The sequence below is a fragment of the Ctenopharyngodon idella genome, chromosome 3 (assembly GCF_019924925.1).
Source record: "Ctenopharyngodon idella isolate HZGC_01 chromosome 3, HZGC01, whole genome shotgun sequence".
Classification (NCBI taxonomy): Eukaryota; Metazoa; Chordata; class Actinopteri; order Cypriniformes; family Xenocyprididae; genus Ctenopharyngodon; species Ctenopharyngodon idella.
This window is the reverse complement of record NC_067222.1, coordinates 15,410,000-15,431,649: the sequence shown is the minus strand read 5'-3', so window position 1 is coordinate 15,431,649 and position 21,650 is coordinate 15,410,000. Positions and strand designations below refer to the sequence as shown.

The 21,650-nt window shown below is 36.0% G+C and overlaps 1 protein-coding gene across 1 annotated transcript in view; it reads right to left on the bottom strand.

Moving 5' to 3' along the window:
* LOC127510237 (macrophage mannose receptor 1-like) overlaps window positions 1–21,650 on the bottom strand; it is a 144,660-nt gene that overhangs the window by 118,843 nt on the left and 4,167 nt on the right. The window contains exon 2 of the mRNA XM_051889811.1: window positions 21,344–21,425. Coding sequence (XP_051745771.1) covers window positions 21,344–21,401 — 58 coding nt within the window. The 5' untranslated portion in view covers window positions 21,402–21,425. The remainder of the gene's footprint in view (window positions 1–21,343; window positions 21,426–21,650) is intronic.

The following is a 21,650-nucleotide window of genomic DNA, read 5'->3' as shown; positions in this document are numbered from 1 at the left end:
AGTTAGTTTACATGCATTATTTTACACACTGGCAATCAAAAGTTTGAATTAAGACTTAATGTTTTTAAAAGAGGAAGGCTGAATTTATTTTATCAAAGCTACAGTAAAAAAACATTATAAAATATTAATAAAATTTCAAATAGATGTTTTCTATGTGAATTTATTGTAAAATATAATTTATTCCTGTGATCACAGCTGAGTTTTCAGCATCATTACTCCAGTCTTCAGTCATGTGATCCTTCAGAAATCATTCTAATATGCTGTATTTTTCATAAACATAAGAATTTTTACACTCTTTTCCACAACTGGACCTCTATTCCATAAAATGACAGTTGTCAAACCCCTGAAAGAACAAATACTAGAAAGGCACCATGAATCAGTCCAAATTCTGCACTACATTCTAAGTCTTATAGATCATACCAGAGCATTGTTATATATGGACTGATATTAAACTTCCCTGCATGGAAAAGAGATTTGAAATTTTTTCAAAATGATTTACTATTTGCCATGTGCACCAAGACAAATTATAACGTAAAGAAGTATGCCAGTCATTCATTAATGTTAATGATAAGCATTTCAATAAAAAACATTTATAGCATTTATATTTCTGTACAAATAGCATTTATATTTTTATGTTAGTAAGTGGTGTAAAAAAATTGGTAGGTTTTATGGTGAGGTGTTGCAACCGTGTGATGGGCCGCTTTGTGTCGGAAAGTCCAGGGCCACTTTTTTGCCCCAGTCCACCCCTGATCTGAGATGTCATCGATCTGCTGCAGAATTTCAAGAATTTTTGCCTTTCAGACGAGGCTCGTGTTTGTAACACTAATCTTGGGGTTTGGACTCATTTAAAGTAACGTAATCATCTGGTTTTAGCCAGGTTTCTGCCAAACACAGCACATCTAGGTTATAATCTATAATCATATCATTTACAAAGAGTGATTTTGAAGAAAGGGATCATATATTCAGCAACCTTAACTTTATCATTTGTTTCTCTCTATTACAGTGCATGCACAATAATTATGCAAGTTGATACAAGCACATTTTACCAATTCCAAACCACATTAATCTTAATAACTACTATTAATTTTGTATTTAATCACTTATAAGTGATATATAACTGTTACGGAAAACTGGAAGTAATATTATATTCAGGTGTGCATAATTATAAAGTAGGTTTCATTTTACAGGTAAAATGGGCCATAAAAAGAGATTCAACTCATGCTGAAATGTCAAAAATTATTAAATGCTCATGAGAAGGACGCAATAGTAATGCAGTACTAGAAATTGCTAAATTAAGGTGTGACCAACGGACAACAACAGTGAAACTGTTACACATCGCTTATCTTTATTCCAGCTGCTCTCTTTCTGCTGGTTGTGTAAAGCTGTGGTGAAATGAGTAATCATTACAGTTTATTTAGTAAAGAATGTGTGTTGTTCAAAGTTCATAGTCATTGTTCTGACCTCATGAAGGCTCATGGTGTGAATGAACATCAAACTGATACTGGATATCAAGGGTGAAACTGTTAATAATGTTGACAGACAGTAATCTCATTCATTTGTCAGTCATGTGTGGGGTGAACTATTATTTATTAAACAAATGTTAGTCAGCCAGTAAAACAAAATGTGAATTTTTAAATTCCGTGAGTTGGCGGCTTTCTGTTTAAGACAAGAGAAAGCGAGGGCACATGAAGCTTCATGAAGCGCAGTTCATGAAGATAGAAACAAACCCAAGGATTTATCATTTCTGTGAGTTTCACATTAACATTATAATGTTTTTTTTTAATCTAATTTCTACATTTTATTAAATGCTGCATGAACTAAACTAATTTCAGAGCTTTGTATAGGTCATTATGCAAAAACATCTGCAACGTTTTAATTGAAAGGTTAGTTTACATGGTTATAAAAACAATAACCTAAAAATAACCATTAGGGAACATTCTGTATGAGCTATGTTTATGTTATTTAAAAATAACTACCCTGCAACGTTCTGGGAACAGTATTTTATGGTTGCAAAAATAAAATTTAAAAATAACTATTAGGGAACATTCTGTATAAAATATGTTTAGATTATTTAAAAACAACCTTCCTCCAACATTCTGGGAACATTATTTTATTTAATAAAGAACATTCCTAGAACATTATTATTTAGTTCCCCAAAAAATTAACCAAACAATACTCGGCTTTCATAACCGATAATTATGTAATTAATCCTGATGCAAGAAGAATCAGCAGAAAATAAAATTGGACAATAACAATAAGTTGTTGATAAAATGAGTAATGAGTTTAATCAATTATTAATCAAGTTTAATCAATCATTTCTTAAAGCACAAAAAGTAAGTAAAAGTGATTCATGTTCAGGGCTTCATTCAGATTCATGTCTCTGTTAAAAGTGTTCTGGTCTCTTCTTCATCTCCCTGAACGATTGAAAGGTTTTTCTCCAGTGTGAGTTTTCTGGTCTCTTCTTCAGAATAAGGCAGATGTGATTTCAGAACAGTGAAACTCTTCCCACATTGATCACGGGTGTAAGGTTTCTCTCCGCTGTGGATCCTCGTGTGAATCTTCAGCTTTGATCTACATGTGAAGTGTTTTTTACACTGAGGGCAGGTGACAGATTTTTTGCCTTCTGTTTTTTCTTTCTTGTTCATGTCCATCAGGTCTAGAAGAAACATTAAATCATGTGAGATTTCAAATGAGAGACAAACGTGAAATAAAAAGTGAAGCCCAAAGTCAAGATCACTGATGAGTTCAATAGTCATTTTAATCCCATCAAATCTGCTCGACAACTGCTGTGTCACGATTATGATCTATTTTAATGTCATGAAAATGATTTGTGTTGTAAATCACTAGTTTGGTCATGAAACTCTAGATGGCGCAGGCTTGACATGTAATCTGTAAGCAATCACATCATTTCCTACACAACACAAGCTGATTGGCTGCTGCTGTTTCCACAGCCAATGAGATGCTTGCTCAATATTTAAATAATTTGGTTCAGTGTTTGCTGTAAGCTGGTTAACGAAAAAAGATCTCTGAAGAAAAAATCATTGCTTTATTAGCAGGTAATTATACTGGAGCCCAGTGTGAATGTCAGTTCACTTGGGTTTTTATAGGCCTATGCGTGTTTTAATTTGTTATTCTCAACCTGTAATCTGGTGATCATCAGCATGTTCTTCAGTATCATGATGAATGAATGAGGAATGAAGAATAAACTCCAACCTCTTTGTTCTTCAGTATCACAATGTTTCATTCTGCAGGTTCTGGATCACTGGATCTCTCTGTCCTCTCCTTCCAGATGCTTTCTGGTAGTTCTGACAAAAACAAACAAGTGTCATTTCCAACAGACATGATGAGAGATGAACAGTAAATATGTCAGAAGCAAAAAGACTAATCACATGTAAAATAAATAAATAAAATGAATGACACTGATCATGTAACTCAAGATCTTCAAATCATGCTAGATAACAGATCATCAGGTTTTGTCGAAGCCTCAGAAACACAACTTTTCTTAAATTATTTCTGATGATCAAAACAAACTTAAATTAACTAGAGCTACAACAACTACTTGATGAAATAGATTATGAAAATAATCAACAACCAAACAGATTAAAGATTAATCATGTACTGTAGTGGCCAAAAGTGGAGTATTTGCACAATATTTGCTTTTAATAGCAGGTGGAAACAGGGCCACAGACGCTACTAGACCATGTTGTGATTTGACAGCTCTGTTTTCGATTTATTTATCAGTTAATTAAATAGCGCATTTTATCTGCATCATGGAAATCATGGCCTTAACCTTAAGCTAGGGTCACACTTAAAGATCTTTAAAGACTTATAAGATTTTCAAAATGTAAGAGACCACAGACATGACGATAAGAAATCATAGTTTTAACCGTTTTCTTCCTCTGGTGTGTGGAGTGCCGAGATGTGACCAGGAAAGCACACCACAACTAACAGAGTCCCGCCTGTGAACTAGAAGTCTTCTCGGGTCCTAAAGTCTGTACCCGACCCGAATCGACCCAAATCACTTCTTACCCCAACCCGACGTGCATAAATTATTTTTTTAAAAGAAAAACCTGACCCAAGACAGACACGATAAAATTAGACCCGAGTCCGACTTGACAACTTTTACCCATTTTCGAACCCGACTGGATCCGAATGTAAACGGCATTGACGTGTCCACAGCCTGCAGCCCGCAGTCAGTCAGGAAAAACCCTGGTGTCCTGCTGACTGATTTAGCTGCTGCTTCATTGCTTTCATGTCTCAAAAATGCACTTGACATGAACACGTATGTGCTCAAGTGCTGAAATGTCAATCACTCATCACTGTAAACTCATGAAGCCCTATAACTTTTGTCGTTATTTGCCTGACCATAAGATGATTAAAGTTCATTTTAAGCCTTTTTAAAAAATTTAAACTGAACAAGATTGATTACATTAGTGACAGGGTATGATTTATACCTCCAATATATAAACATGAGAAAAACAGAATGTCAAAACTTTATTATACATGCTATGCTACATCCTGACTAATACACAAAGTATTGTTAAATACACTTCCCATTTGATTTTGTTTTTTGTTTTTTTTGTTTTTTGATTTTTAAAGATTTAATTTGTCATGTACCTGCTGTGCAATAATTTGTTCAATTTACTCTAATTGTTTTAGATCAAAGTACAGCTAGTATATGATGCTTTTGCTACTTGGAGGGGAAATACATTTTATTAAAATCAAATAACATTTGTGTTTTGTTTTTAGGTTTAATGGATCTGAATTTTCCTAATTCATGTAATCTAGTGTACAACTGTGTAATGTGTATTATGTACTATGGAAAAATGGTTCATTCATCATGAAATGCTTGAGTAAAATATAAATTTTATGTCAAATAAATAAATGTATTAATTTTAGTGTTTAAACTTTGTTTAATTTATATTCAGTTAATCATTTAAGACAAAACAACTTTTAACTTTAAAAAATATTTAAAAGGTTACAAGGGGGTTTAATACACACATGTACATTATATATATATATATATCCTTATGACGTTTGTGTGCGTACATATATGAAGCTCTATCTATCTATCTATCTATCTATCTGTCTATCATTTCAGTTAAAATATTTGACATTAACATGATTTTAAACTTTAAACCGCTCCAAATGGAGCAGTATGGAGCGAGAAATGACTCAATAATAATTCACGCAAAAAACATGATGCACATATGCATAGCCAATTTCACATGCGTGAAACCTAATTTACGTGCACAAAAAACAATTCACGTTTGCAAAATAAAATTATTTATTCATAAAATACAATTCACAAATGCAAAACACAATTCATAGATATACAACTGTGCACAAAAGTTTCGAATGTTTGAAACTCACGAGTTTATCCTCACATTCGCATGTGAATCAACTTGGATTTGTCTTGTTTGAAGTTTTTGTTGAGAGTCTTGATAGAGCGTTGCTTCCTCCATGAATGCCAGTCTGCAATAGCTCTATAAAACTCGCCAGTGGCACCTCTCCTAGATTTGCTCTGAATCGCGGGGTCAGACAGGGATGCCCAATCTCTCCGTATTTATTTCTGATAGCTACACAGCTTCTAAATTTACATATTAGGAAAAGCCCTTTAAAAGCAATCACCATTGCTGACACCGAAGTGATAATAAGTCAGTTAGCTGATGATACTGCCTTGTTTCTGAAGGATGTCTCTCAAGTAGCTATAGCATTAGAAACTCTCAAGCCCTTTTCCAAAGCCTCGGGCCTTCAGCTCAATATCAATAAATGTGTTGCTTCCAGTGGGTAAATGCTTGGTGTCCTCAGTCTGCAACATTCCTATAAGTGAAAGTGTCACCTATTTGGGGATTAAAACTATTAAAGATAATAATACTAGGTGCCACTCCAATTTTACTCCAATTATTGATAAGACACATAAAGTATTGAATAATTGGTTGCAGAGAGATCTATCGCTCAGAGGCAGAGTTCTGCTCATTAAAGCAGAAGGCATTTCTCGTTTATCGTATACTGCCCAGTCATTAAGTGTCGACAAACACACATGTAAATTAATTGACAGTATGTTGACTAAATATTTAAGGAAAAACAAAGTTCATTACATTAAGAAATCAGTCATATTAAATTCATATGATAAAGGTGGCCTAAATTCGATTGACTTTGGCTCTCTAAATAACACTTTTAAAATAAACTGGCTCAGACAATATTTCCGAAACCCATCGTCTGTCTGGAATGTAATACCCCGATATATTTTCTCTCACTTGGGTGGCATTGAATTCCTTTTAATGTGCAACTATAAAATTTAAAAACTTCCAATTAAGCTCTCTAAATTTTATCAACAAGCACTTGCTGCTTGGAGTCTTATCTACAAACACAACTTTTCTCCCCAAAAGTTTTTTTTTATCTGGAATAATGGAAATATCTTGTGTAGGAATAAATCTTTATTTTTTCACAATAGGTTTAGGAGTGGGCTGATATTAGCCAATTATTCAATAATGATGGGACCTCAAAATACAATGGGATCTCAAAATACAAAATACTTATTACACTAGAAGAATTCGATGTGGTTACCAAGGCTATACCTGCTGAAGTAGGAATGCTTTTTAAAAATAATACCTGTTTGTGGTCTCTCACATTTTGAAAATCTTTAAAGATCTTTAAGTGTGACCCGAGCTTAAGGTTAAGGCCATGATTTCCATGATGCAGATAAAATGTGCGATTTAATTAATTGATAAATAAATCAAAAACAGAGCTGTCAAATCACAACATGGTCTAGTCTGTGGCCCTGTTTCCACCTGGTATTATATCTGCAGTATCTGTATGCCCTCCAAGACCTGAAAATACTCCAGTTGGCATGATTTGCTTTTCTGTGTTAAAGTCTAACAATTATAAAATTAGATCTTTATTTTTAAAAGAGAATATTTCTACTCCTCCTGTTATTTTTTATTGGAATAATCTATTTCATTATGTGATATCCCTTTTAAATCTGTGTATAAATTGGGGAAGACTATGAATTATTTTGTATGAATTTTCCTTAACCTTATTTGTAAGAAGCAACTACTGGTGCAGTGACAAAACTTGAGTCCAATTTACTGTCTGCATCGTACACGCCCGTCGGCCAATGCCACAAAAAAACACAAGATTCACTGAACGTTCGTTGTGTTTTGAGGATGGTGCAGTACTCCGGTAAAGAGACTCTTCAGATGGATCTGGACAGCAAGGAAGAATTCACCTTTTCCAGATGGAGGCTTCGTGAAACACTGAAGCAGTTGAAGCAAATGTTCGGTAATGTGTCGAGGCTTCAAAACAATCTGACACCGTCTCCACAGTGACCCCTAGTGGTCAGAACAGTGCAAATGCAACAAAACTCAGGCCAAACTATGGAGTGAATTTTGTGTCAATAATAATTCATGCAAAGAATATGATTCACACATGCGTGAAACCTAATTCACGTGCACAAAAAAAAAAAAAACAATTCACGTGCGCGAAAAAAAATTACATTTACAAAAAGCAATTCACGTGCGCAAAATAAAATGATATATTCATAAAATATATACAACTGTGCACAAAATTTTAGAATGTTTGAATGTTCCTCAGATTCGCGTGTGAATCAACTTGGATTTGTGTGTATGTATTTCTGAGAGCTGCCACTGCATCTGATCATTCGTACACTTCAGCCAATCAGACTGAAGCTTATTAATCGACCAATCATTATCACGTGAGGCAGAGATTGTATAATAGAGGGTATGCATCGACTTCACTTTCCCGCCGGAACGCGCTCCCTCAGCTGGACTGAGTGGCAAAAGAACCTGCTTCATGACTGGATTTAATAGAGGAAACTGCGAAAATGCAAGTAAATCAAACAATTACACTAAAGGTTGGGCTCGAAAGTGTTTCTTACAACTTGTCAAATAAATGGCAATTACCATGCAGCCAGGAATCGTGTTTTACTGACATTTATATGTGCCTGATTTTGACGCCGGGGAAACGCGTAAAGCAAATCTGCCTGTGAACACTTTATATAACTACAATATAGGTAGGTTTAAATCAGAGTAATCACTTTTATCAATGTTATATATATTGTCATATTGTCCAGCCCTAAAACTCGTATAGTTTTTGTCAGTGTTTATTTAAAAACACCCAATTATGCAGAATATAAGATGGTAAATATTTCATTGATGATTTGTCAACACAATATATAACAATACAATATATACGGTATGATTTTACCTCAAAATCCAACAATTTGACACAAAATGATAACTGCAAAACATGTTTCTTTGCCTGGAGTCCAGTTGTTTCTGTGAATTGCAGTAAACCCTTTTTTCTGTAGCTTTCGGCACTCTTTAAATATATACCTCAGATTTTGTGTCAAAGCTATTTGTAGTCAATCGCAAAGAAGCAAATAGGTCACTGTAATTCACAGAAACAGCTGGACTCCAGGCAGAGAAACATGTTTTGCAGTAATCATTTTGTGTCAAAATGTTGGATTTTGAGGTAAAATCATACCGTATATATTGTCAATATTCAACGTTTTATGTTTACACCAAAACATTATGCATTTGTAACTGCAGGTTATTCATTTGACACCTCAGATCTGTATTAAACTGTTGGTGTAAATGCATCTAAATGCCACTTCAGATGCAGCTTCTGTTTCCTCTATTGCAAAGATGAATTTTGTTGGGACTTATTTAATTTGATTGGTGACATCACAGTCCTACTTGTGTCTTATTATAAATGATTTTGATTACATTTATGAAATTGACAGAAAAAAGATTATGCATGTATAATTAGGTTTAAAGAATGGATTTATAAAGGTAAAAATGAAAATAAACATATTGGGGAAAAAAATAATTTCTGTTACCTGCTATGCATTATTAATGTTCTTGTTTTATGTCAGAATTAAAAGATGCATCATTTGCTACAGTTGATTAAAACATTTTATTAATTTGAAAGTTTCTGAATCCTTTGGAAATAAAATCTGTATAAAATGACCATGATAAATTATATTGTACCTGTTACATATGAAGATCATGAACTGGCAATCTTAAGTATGAAGGAGCACAACATTCAGTACTGGAACCATTCTACTGGAACCACAGTTCCACTGCATGACCGGTCAGGGATGATTGTAGTGTTTCAGTCAGAGTCCTCTTTTCTTTTGAAGTAGATGATTGTTTATGGCCAAATGGGAAATATAAGTGCAATACATCAGGTGAAAAATTCACGTATAGATGTGTTCAATCCAGTCATCTCTGTCTGTCAGGAAATATCAGAGTTTGGTCTGATATTTAAAGCAGTCAGCACCAGGACAAGAGGTGATGGTGAAATAATTGAAAAGAGTTTACTGAGTAATCTTAGTTGCATAATGTTAATTGCATCTCTGATCAGTATGCCTTCATAATTTATATTAGTTAACACATTATAATAAGGTTTCATTTGTTAACATTTTTTAAAGTGTTACCAATTATTGCTTCACAACATCTTCCTGTGAAATTAAAACCTTGAGATGACAATACAGCACAAAACATATAAGTAAATGAATATTGTATATATTAAGATATTAATACATAACATGTAAAAGCATAAAGAAGCTAAATGAATTAAGATGTGTGTGACTGATATCCTGATGTCAAGCTAACAATGTTTAATCCTGAAAAATGCAGAGAAACAATAAGTGTAATAATTTAACAATGTACACAAATGTCAAGAACAAATATGGTCATCACTAAACAATGAGTGCTCATAAAATTTGGCCTAGTTACTATTTAAACAATATGAAAGCTGAGGCCAGTGCTGAGTGGGAGCTATAGGGTGGACACTGACCACAGATGATTGATTTGCAACTCTGTACCCGCAGCTAAAATACAACAAAACAAGCATAATTTCCTCTTCATTTTGGACAAAATCTGATTACAACAGCAGTTGCTTATATCTGTTAATAATTAATAAACTATAGCTTCAACTGATCTCTAACTCTAAATTTACTTCAGTAAACATAGTTGAAACGATCAAACTGTACATACCTCTCTACAAGACTGATAATGATTGGTCAATTAATAAGCTTTAATCTGATTGGCTGAAGAGTACGAACGATCAGATGCAGGGGAGTCTCAGAAACACACACACACATTGGCTTGCTTAGTTGGGGACACTTGACATTTGACTTGACATTTGATATTCAACAGTGCTTTGATCTGCCTGCATTGACACTATTCTTTAAGAGCTGCTGTGCAGCCAAATAATGTACCAGTTATCAATGTAAAGCTGCTTTGACACAATCTACATTGTAAAAAGCGCTATATAAATAAAGGTGACTTGACTTGACTTGACATCCAAGTTGATTCACACGTGAATGTGAGGATAAACTCATGAGTTTCAAACATTCGAAACTTTTGTGCACAGTTGTATATCTATGAATTGTTTTTTGCGTGTGTGAAGTGTATTTTATGAAAATATATAATTTTTTGAAAATTTTTAATTTTTTTCGTGCACGTGAATTAGGTTTCACGCATGTGAAATTGGCTACGCATGTGTGAATCATGTTTTTTGTGTGAATTATTATTGAGGCATTTCTCGGGTCTGCAGCTGGATACTATTGGAGAGTTACGGCTGCAGCCAGCCCCTACTGCATATAATACGTGACATATTTGCTTTCTGTTATTATCTACCATTACAGCTAAAGGATTACTGCTAGCGACTAGCTTAGGTCTCTCTCAGCCTGAAGTAAGATGACAAAACGAACGCGTCACCCTTGTGGTCGCGAAAATAAGGTGAATAACAAAAATAAATAAATACAAAATAAGGTGAATAACACGCGAGAGCTACAACCTGTCACTACAAAGCCAGAGTAATCGAGCAAGCGCTTCAATCAACGATTAACCAATGGTAAGCAAGACCAACCCACCTAATTATCATACATGACAGAGAAATGTAAGAATAAATATGAAAATAGATTTAAATAAATAAATGTTAAAATAAATACATCTAGAAAAAAATAGTTATTGGAATAAATAAATATAAAAAATAAATGAATGAATGCATAAATAAGTATAAAATGGAAAAAATAAATAAAAGAATCAATAAATAAAATTAGAAATAATTAAAACAAAAGCAGAAAATAAATTAAGGGGGAAAAATCATTTTATTAAAAATGAATCATATTTCATCAAGTTGTTTATTCATTTATTTATTTTTCTATTATCACATTTATTTGCTTATTGATTTATTAATTCATTTTATTCATTTATTCATTTTTAATTTCTGCAGGTTTGGTCCTCCATACAAGTCCTGGATTCTGAAAAGTAAAGGTAGGAGGAGGAGCTCAGCGAGGGGGCGAGGCGTGAGAGGATGCACTGGATGTTTTCGCTTCAGCGTTGCAAACAGCCTTCATATTTTAAATAATTAAACTAATGTAAATGATAACGTTATATGAATCAGAAAGCCTATTTTCAGACGTTTACTGTAATCTACCTAATCAGAAAAATTATTTATCAGGAACATTTTCTGGGGCACGTGCGATACCCCTGGTGTGAAAAGAGTGGGTGATAATTATAATTATAATGATGTTTAACAGGTGTAACTGAGTAATTAACTTATCATTCACAAATAAATAAATAAAAATAAAAATCAAACAAACAAAATTAACCTTTTTAACACATTTATTAGCCTCCATTGAACATTTCTAATGGAAATGAATCAAAGTAGCTTGCTTCTTCTACATTGATTTTTCACATGCTGGTTCAGTACACACACACATAGGGCTTCTTTTCATCACAGTTCTCATTATTCCAGTTGCCATTTGCTGAAAGACAGAAAAAATATAGTTGTTTTTATCATTTGTGTATTATGAAAAAACTAAATAATGTTTATTTAGTATGGTAGACACAGAAATATTAGTATTTGATGTCTAGAAAACAATCAGCAACAATGTTTTGTGATGAAACATTTTTAACTGTGATGAAAAAGTTATTTTCTATCTTCTGGATATACAGTATGACATGAAGCAGTATCTGCTAATCTTCTGATGTATGGTCTAACACAATTCAGATTGATGGATCATTTATCATGTTATTTCATGAGCATTAACAGAAGTTACTTACTGACAGAGTTCATCTCAACACAGCGCTCATATCCATGGTTATTGGGTTCTCCAGGCGACCATAGTTGATAGTTCATTTGGGATCCATCACTCCAGAACCAATAAATATACTGTGTACAGAAGAGAAAAAACAGCATTGTGTTTATGTCCACAGCTTTACATGGCTTTGTTTTATCTTTATTTATCTAAAAGATGATTCCTCATGAACCCTAACCCCACTTTAAACATGTCAGAAATCTAAACAGAAATGAACAGAAATTATTTCACAAAAAGGGTATCAGTAAAGAATATGTGAAAACTATGTAAGAAAGGGCTAAATCATTCAGTTATCTCTATCAGCCATACTATTTCACATCGAGTTTCACGATACAAACACTCGAGTATTACATCATCATGGTGAGCGGTGTCTCTTATGGCTGCTAATGCACTAAACTAACTGTTCTGAGGACCAACAATAAATAATAAAAACACATCTATGTTCATGCGTTTTGAAAAATGTATTAAATGAGTTTTAATGTAATGGTAAATGCCTAGTAGCACAGAAAGTATGATGAAAAAAAAAATTGCATACCTGAGAAACTTTATGGCCTCCAATCCAGGTACGTGTTGATGCATGAGTTGTGCGTCTAACCAGGTTCTTTATGAAAATGTACTCCTCATGGCTGTGTACAGAAGCAAGGTTCCCATTTTTGTACAAACACATATCCTGTAGAGGCAGAGACATGAGCAAACACAAAGAACATGTTATTTTAAATGAATCTGCCAAAATCTGTGACATGCCTTCAGTTACCATCGAAATAATGTTTACTCACTGTGCTGTTTATTTAGGGCCCAAGCCACTAAGGTGCAGGGCCCTATTGTTTTTCTGAGGATTATTATTATTATTAGGGCCAAAGCCAAAGGCTGAAGGCCCTATTGTTTTCTTTAGGATTATTAGGGCCCAAGCCACTAAGTCGCAGGGCCCTATTGTTTTTATAAGGATTATTATTATTATTAGGGCCAAAGCCAAAGGCTGAAGGCCCTATTGTTTTCTTTAGGATTATTATTAGGGCCAAAGCCAAAAGCTGAAGGCGCTATTGTTTTCTCTAGGATTATTAGGGCCCAAGCCACTAAGGCACAGGGCCCTATTGTTTTTATAAGGATTATTATTTTTTTTTTTTTATTTTTTTTTTTTTTTGTCCGTCATCCGGGGCTTTTTGGGGGCCTTAACATGCTCAAAAACTCTTGAAAATTGGCACAAACATTGGAATCTGCGGCCATTAGGACGCCGCAGAGGCATGGCAGGGGGGCTCGACAGCGCCCCCTTGAATGAAGTCCGAAAACTTGGTCCATATATCAAACACCCTTGCATATATTAGTATGAAACTCGGTACACATATAGACCTCATCAGGCCTAACAACTTTCATGCTCTAAGTTATACGCCACCCCAACCGGAAGTCGACTATTACGGGTTTTTTTGAAAAACGCATGCTCCGGAATTTGATATACTCCTCCTAGGCGATTAATCCGAACACCACCAAACTCGGTCAGCATGAAGTCAAGACACTGAGGATGTAAAATTGCCAGTGGACTTTTGATATCTCGAACGCTTTGGCCGTGGCAAGGCAACGAATTTATGGTGAGAAAAGGGAATCAGGAAGTGTGTTATAACTTATGCATACATTGATTGATTTTTATGGCAGCATGTCAAACTTTAATAATATTCTTTAGTGTTTTTGAGGCTTTTAACATGCTTCAAATTGCATGAAACTCGACACACACATCAATGTTGTCGACCAGTAGACATGGACAAAGCCTTAGAAATGGGCGTGGTGGAGGGGCTCAGTAGCGCCACCTTTTGACAAAAGTGGGGGGGGTTATTTTTACCTACACTCACCAAACTCGGTACACATATATACATTCATTAGCTCCGACCAACAGGAAGTCAGCTATTTTGGTTTGAATGTGGATTTAAAAAAAAAAAAAAAAAAAAAAAGGGATTTTATACTACTTCTCCTACAGGGTTTAATACAATCTACAGCAAACTTTTTTAACTTGGTGCTAAGACATTGAAGTTGTTTAATTGCAAACGGATGTTGTATATCTCAAACGGTTTGGCCGTGGCAAGGGAACGAACTTATGGCAAGAAAAGGGAAACAGAAAGAGTTCTTCTGCATATTTTAATTGATTTTGATGGAAATTTGGCTGTGTGTTCGTTGTACAAGGCTGATCACATGGATGTGACTATTGTGAGTCAAAGTTATAGCGCCACCAACTGGCAGCAGGAAGTGTGTCACTTTCAACGTACTTTGAGATCACTTATTGAAATCACTTATTTTTACCCGATTTGCTTCAAACTTCATCAGAATAATGTAAAAACATGGCAGATGTAGACCTTTGAAAAGAATCGTGATATCTCAAACACTGTTGCCTTGGCAAAGCATCAAACTTTAATATTCATTTTAATTTCTTTTGAGACTCTTAGCATGCTTCAAATTGCATGAAACTCGACACATATCAGGATTATCCAGATTATCCAGTAGACATGGGCAAAGCCTTAGAAACGGGAGGGGAGGAGGGGCTTTATAGTATATATATAAGTATATATACCTTAAAGTGCAGTAAATGTGGAGTGAATTTGACATAGTCCTTTGATGTTTAACCATTTTAAATGCCTATTGCCCACTGTGCAGAGTTGCCCTGAAGCCACAGGGGTGGCGGTGCCACCGGGCTTGGGCCCGCCATCGCTGCTTGCAGCTATATTTTTTTTTAAATTTTTTTTTATTCAACCTTCCAGGGCTTTTTGGGGGCCTTAACGTGCTCAAAAACTCTTGAAAATTGGCACACACATTGGAATCTGCGGCCATTAGGACGCCGCAGAGGCTGGGACCTGGGCGTGGCATGGGGGCTCTACAGCGCCCCCTTGAATGGGATCCCAAAACTTGGCCATATATCAAACACGCTTGCATGTATTAGTATGAAACTCAGTACACATAAAGACCTCATCGGGCTTAACAACTTTCGTGCTCTAAGTTATACGGTAGCTCAACAGGAAGTCAGCTATTATGGGTTGTTTGAAAAACGCATGCTCTGGAATTTGATATACTCCTCCTAGACGATTAATCCGATCACCACCAAACTCGTTCAGCATGAAGTCAAGACATTGATGATGAAAAATTGCCAGCGGATTTTTGATATCTCAAACGGTTTGGCTGTGGCGAGGCAACAAATTTATGGCGAGAAAAGGTAAACAGGAAATGTGTTATAATATCTGCATACATTGATTGATTTTGATCAAACGTCAGCTGTGTGTTCGTTGTACAAGGCTGATCACGTGGATGTGACTATTGTGAGTCAAAGTTATAGCGCCACCAACTGGCAGCAGGAAGTGTGTCACTTTCAACTTGCTTTGAGATCACCCTCTTATTTTTACCCGATTTGCTTTAAACTTTATCAGAATAATGTCAAAACATGGCAGATGTAGACCTTTGAAAAGAATTGTAATATCTCAAACACCGTTACCATCAAACTTTAATATTTGTTTTGGAAGCTTTTGAGACTCTTAACATGCTTCAAATTGCATGAAACTCAATACACACATCAGAGATGTCAACCAGTAGACATGGGCAAAACCGTAGAAACGGGCGGGAAGCTGGGCCTCTATAGCGCCACCTTTTGACAAAAGTGGGGGGGTTATTTTTACCTACAGTCACCAAACTCAATACACATATTGTTCTCATTAAGGCGAACAACTTTCTAATTTACAGTCATTAGCTCCGACCAACAGGAAGTCAGATATTTTGGTTTGAATGTGGATTTTTCACACTCCCTCTCTCTCTCTCTGTCCAACCCCCCTCCCCCCTCAGTCTCTCTCTCTCTCTCTCTCTCTCTCTCTCTCTCTCTCTCTCTCTCTGTGTGTGTGTGTGGGTCTCTGTCTGTGTGTGTGTGTGTGTGTGTGTGTGTGTGTGTGAGATCATATGGGCACCAACTGCTGCAGTAAATGTGGTGTATTCAAATGGATTTGAAATAGTCCTTTTATGTTTAACTGTTTTAAATGCCTATTGCCCGCCGTGCACAGTTGCCGTGAAGCCACCCGGGTGGCTGTGCCACCGGGCTTGGGCCCGCCATCGCTGATTGCAGCTATATTTATTATTCTTTTCCAAACATTATCGCATTTTTGAGGGCCTAAACATGCTCGAAAACTCACAAAACTTTGCACACGCGTCAGGACTGGCGAAAATTGACATCTGATATAGGTTTCAGAAATGGGTGGGGCAAAATGGCTCGATAGCAGCACCCATAAAACTTCAACGGTGTGCGCCTCGGGCTACGTTCGACGTACATGTATGAAATTCGGTACATATGTGTACTGTCCCATTACCTACGAAAAAGTCTCTTGGAGCTAAGTCCTAAACACAACAGGAAGTCCGCTATTTTGAATTTCCTGTGCGATTTTTTTTGCAGTTTTTGCCATTTTCAGGCCTTGTATTTTAACGAACTCCTCCTACAGTTTTAATCCAGTCATCTTCAAATTTGGTTTGTGTAATAATAAGGTATGTGCGACGCTAAATTGCGAAGATCTTGAGTTTTCGTAAAAGGGCGTGTCCCTGGCAGCCTGACAAAGTTTGATGTTTCGCTATGAAACAGGAAGTTGCTGTAACTAAGGCAAACAATATCGGATCTGCCCCAAACTTCACACACTTGATAAAAGTCCTGTCCTGAACACATGTCCATGCCCATATTCAGTTATAGTCATAGCGCCACCTGCTGGCAACAGGAAGTGACATGTTTAACACTGTTATGGACTCCTGACAGCATATTAAAATGTGCCAGCAAGTTCTTAACAGTCTAGCAACATGCTAGAAATATGTTAGCAAAACACTTAGCTAAGTGCTAAAGCATGCTATTAATACAGTGAAAGAGGAAGTTGCTGTAACTCTGGCATGCAATGTCCAATCTACCCCAAACTTCACACATTTGATAAGATTCCTTCCCTGAACACATCTACATGACAATATTCGGTTATAGTAATAGCGCCACCTACTGGCAACAGGAAGTGACGTTTTTAACAATATGATGCGCTATTAGCAACATACTAAAATATGCAATTGAGTACTAAACATGCTAGAAATATTCTAAATCATGCTGGCAACACCTAGCTGAATGCTAAAGCATGCTATTATTGTCATGAAACAGGAAGTTGTTGTAACTCAAGCATACAGTGTCTGATCAGCACCAAACTTCACATGTGTGATAAGAGTCCTGGCCTAAAGACATCTATTTGCCAATATTCAGTTAGTCATAGCGCCACCTGCTGGCAACAGGAAATGGCATGCTTTACACTGTAATTCACTCCCTAAAAACACATTTCGATATGCCACTAAGTAGCAAACATACCAGAAACATGTTAAAACATGCAACACTTGGCTAAGTGCTAACGTTTGCAATTAACGCCACGAAACAGGAAGTTGATGTAACTCAGGCATACGATGTCCGATCTGCTCCAGACTTCACCTGTTCAATAATATTCCTGGCCTGGACACATCAACATGGCAATATTCAGTTACGCTCAAAGCGCCACCTGTTGGCAGCAGGAATTCTGGCCCTTTCAAATGACTTTTCCATAATTCTCCTGTATTTACTCGCTTACATGCATGTCACCCACTGTTCACTGTTTTCCTGAGGCCAACGGGTGGCGGTAAGCCTAGGTGCGAGGGCCCTTTCATCGCTGCTTGCAGCTTTAATTAGGGCCCGAGCACCAATGGTGTGAGGACCCTATTGGAATTGCTCCGTTTATTATTATTCTTCTCCAAAGTGAATTGCTTTTTTGAGGGCCTAAATGTGCTCGAAAACTCATGAAACTTTGCACACGTGTCAAAAGTGGTGAAAATTTACGTCTGTTATGGGTTGCAGAATTAGGCGTGGCAAAATGGCTCGATAGCACCACCTAACGAAGTGCCCCTCGTGCTACATTTCACGTAGATTTTGAAATTCGGTACACACATTTAACAGCCCAATACCTACAAAAAAGTCTCTTGGAGCAAAATCTGAAACCGAACAGGAAGTCAGATATTTTGAATTAACTTGCCATTTTTTGCCATTTCCAGATGTTGTACTTTAATGAACTCCTCCTAGAGCTTTAATCAGATCAATGTCATATTTGGTCCGTCTAATCTAAAGACCTTTGCGACGTTAAATTGCGAAGATCTTGACTTTTCGCTGAAGGGTGTCTTTGTGGCGGCCATGAAAGAGGAAGCTGTTGTAACTCAGGCATACTATGTCCGATCTGCCCCAAACTTCACATGTGTGATAAGAGTCCTGGCCTAAAGACATCTATATGACAATATTCAGTTAGTCATAGCGCCACCTGCTGGCAACAGGAAATGACATGCTTTACACTGTAATTCACTACCAGAAACACATTTCAATATGCTACAAAGTACCAAACATGCTAGAAACATGTTAAAACATGCAACACTTGGCAAGTGTTAATGTATGCGATTAATGCCATGAAACAGGAAGTTGTTGTAACTCAGGCATACAATGTCCCATCTGCTCCAAACTTCACACTATATCGCAATATTCGGTTACGGTCAAAGCACCACCTGTTGGCAGCAGGAAGTGTGGCACTTTGAAATGACTTGGCCATAATTCTCCTGTATTTACTCACTTACATGCATGTCGCCCACTGTTCACTGTTTTCCTGAGGCCAACGGGTGGCAGTGAGCCCGGATGCGAGGGCCCTTTCATCGCTGCTTGCAGCTTTTATTTTTATTATTTTACCCGTGAAATACAAAATCTGCCATTTGAGGTGGGACTACTTTTCTAGAAAAGGTTCTGGTTATACTGTATATAGATTAGATATAACTTCACATAAAAGTAAAGTAAAAGTTTAAAGTTTTTAAGTGATCCTCTAATGATAACATGAAATGTGTTATATCTGTATTTTCAAACAATTATGATGTTTCAGTATTATCACAGGGATGTATGTTCACATCCTGGAGCTCCACTGTAATTTCTTTACTGTCAACATATATTGTTTTTAAACTGAGGAACAAGTTGAAAGTACTTTCCTATGATAACTGACAGGTGTCATAGATGTTTACAGAGCTTAAACCAAAAATATTCTTATATGATTTGTATGCCATATCAGAAGCTGAATGTATCATACCTCGGCTACAGACCATGTTTCACGCTCATTGAAAAACTTGAAGCATCTGCATCCAAAGGCAGACCATCCTGTCTCACAGGCTGTTAAATGGAAGTTTTGTTTGTTATTATGTTGTTACCTTTAATGACCTTTCATGAAATTAAATTAATAACTTTCATTTAAAGGTACACTATGTAACTTTTGGCCCTTTACCGGTTAAAAAACAAAAAGGCATGCAACATTGTTTTGGTTGTGCTTTGGCTTCACATGACTGTGGAGATGAAGGTGACGCTTCACAAAAGATGCTGTACAGTGAACTCTGTTAGAGAGCTACATATGGCAGTCTATCTGGTCCTGTAATTAAATACCTCAAAAATTCCTTAATCACCGTGTCGCTTGAGCTCTGTTGTGTTCTCTTTTCTCTAGCAGACTCTCCTCTCTATTCTGTTCAGTGTTTGTTTAAAACGGCGATTCTCCAGAGGTTGGAGATTCAACTGCTCCTGTTAGAAAGGCCGAGAGTGACTCAGCAGAAGGTGCGAGGGCGCTGTGTGTATGCAACGTGTGCGTTGATAAACAAATGTAAGTTGCCTGCTTAATCAATAGTTCATAAAGTTCATTAGTTAAGGAGTAGGTGCAGCATTAGTACAATGTTTCCTGTTTATAACAAACGAGTATTTATCAATATTGAAGCCATTATCGCGTGCTGTCGAGTGCCCATGAATGTGTTGATTTTGTTCAATATTACTTGCCATTCGTAAGATGTATCTTGTAACCAGTGTTTGATATCTATGTGTGGATGTATTATCATCACATTTGTTGCTGATATATCTGCTATTTATAGTTGTGTCGTGATGTTTCTGATTACATGCTGCTCGTTTGAATAACTTCACGATTAGTTTCGTTTTGAGTGTTTTGCCGTTTTTGTATTGTATAATAATTTATTGCTTGTATGTTGATTTCTTTACTACATTCTAGATTTAAATTGAACTTCTTTGAGAGATTTGTGACTGTTAATTGAAGTAATGTAGTGTAATAATACTCAAGACGTTTGTTAATATATATATATTTATTTCCTTTGTAGACCACATCCAAATTTATACACACAAAAGCCTGTAAAACCTGTGTACTGCTGTGTTGTGTACCACCCAAACTGTCAACATTAAACCTCTTTTCATGGAACTGATCTGATTCAGTGTGTTCTAACCATCACCTAATACAGTCCGACCTTTTTAAAACCTGCTATCGAACAGCTCCATCTCTTCCTTTCTTGCTCAAGTAACAGCTAAGCTGTGCCACTCCCACACCAGACACGCGTCGAATCGACTGGAGCAACTTTTCTCTATTTGCGGACATGCACAGGCGAGTGATGTATGTCGGAAAACTGTTCTGACAGGTTTAAAATTTAAACACTTATAATAGACTTACCATAGTGAACCAGTGAATCATGTTTTTTAAGAAGGATTGATGATGTACAGACTCATTATTTAAATTTTGTTTTGAACAAAAAAGCTACATAGTGTACCTTAAATAAACCAAGGATTTAAAATTGCTTCCAAGATGCTCTTTAGAACATTTTTAAAGCATGCTGGAGAATATGATCATCAGGTGTTACACACACTTGTTAAGGTGGAGAAATGCACTGTTTTTTTTTTGTTTGTTTTTTTTACTGTACTATACATACACACTGACAAGAGATGTAGAAGACGAGAAGACTTACTGCCACAATGTTTACTTTCAACAGGACGTGTTTCCACTTAAAAAGAAAGAAATACACATTTTTAAAACAGAACTGCTAGCAGTAGTGCTACTACAACTACTAATAAATACTAATAAATATATACTGCAAATTAACAGGCATATTTGGTGTTGTATATTATTGTCAAAATTAATAATATAATATCATTCATAAGAATCAACAACTTTAGCTGATATAATGATATAATTGTTGTTGTTTTATTGACTTAATATCATCATAATAATTCAGAGACAAACTCAGGTGCACATACTGTATTAGATCATTTCTGATTCTGATCAGTCGTTACAGAGTCCCAGATGTGCTTCAATTCATGTTAAAATAACAGTTATGATGTGAGACGTGGAATAATAGTTTTACCTGAAGCATTCAAAGCTACCAGAAGACAGAGAGACAGGTAGACAGTCCAGACCGCCATCGTTTCTCAAAGAACACAGGAACTCTGCATTTTAAAACACAATTATACATAAATAATTATTACAAAGATTTGTATTTTTGTGACAAGAACCAGTAGATCAATGTGTACAAACAATGTTTTTATATAGTTTGTACTTGGTGGATCACAGAGCCAGTGCAAGACAAGCATTTGTGGTTAAAGAAATTTTTTTTTGTTTTTTAGGAAATGAGCAATCGTTTTGCAGGATAAAACACTTATTCCTCATCTGGG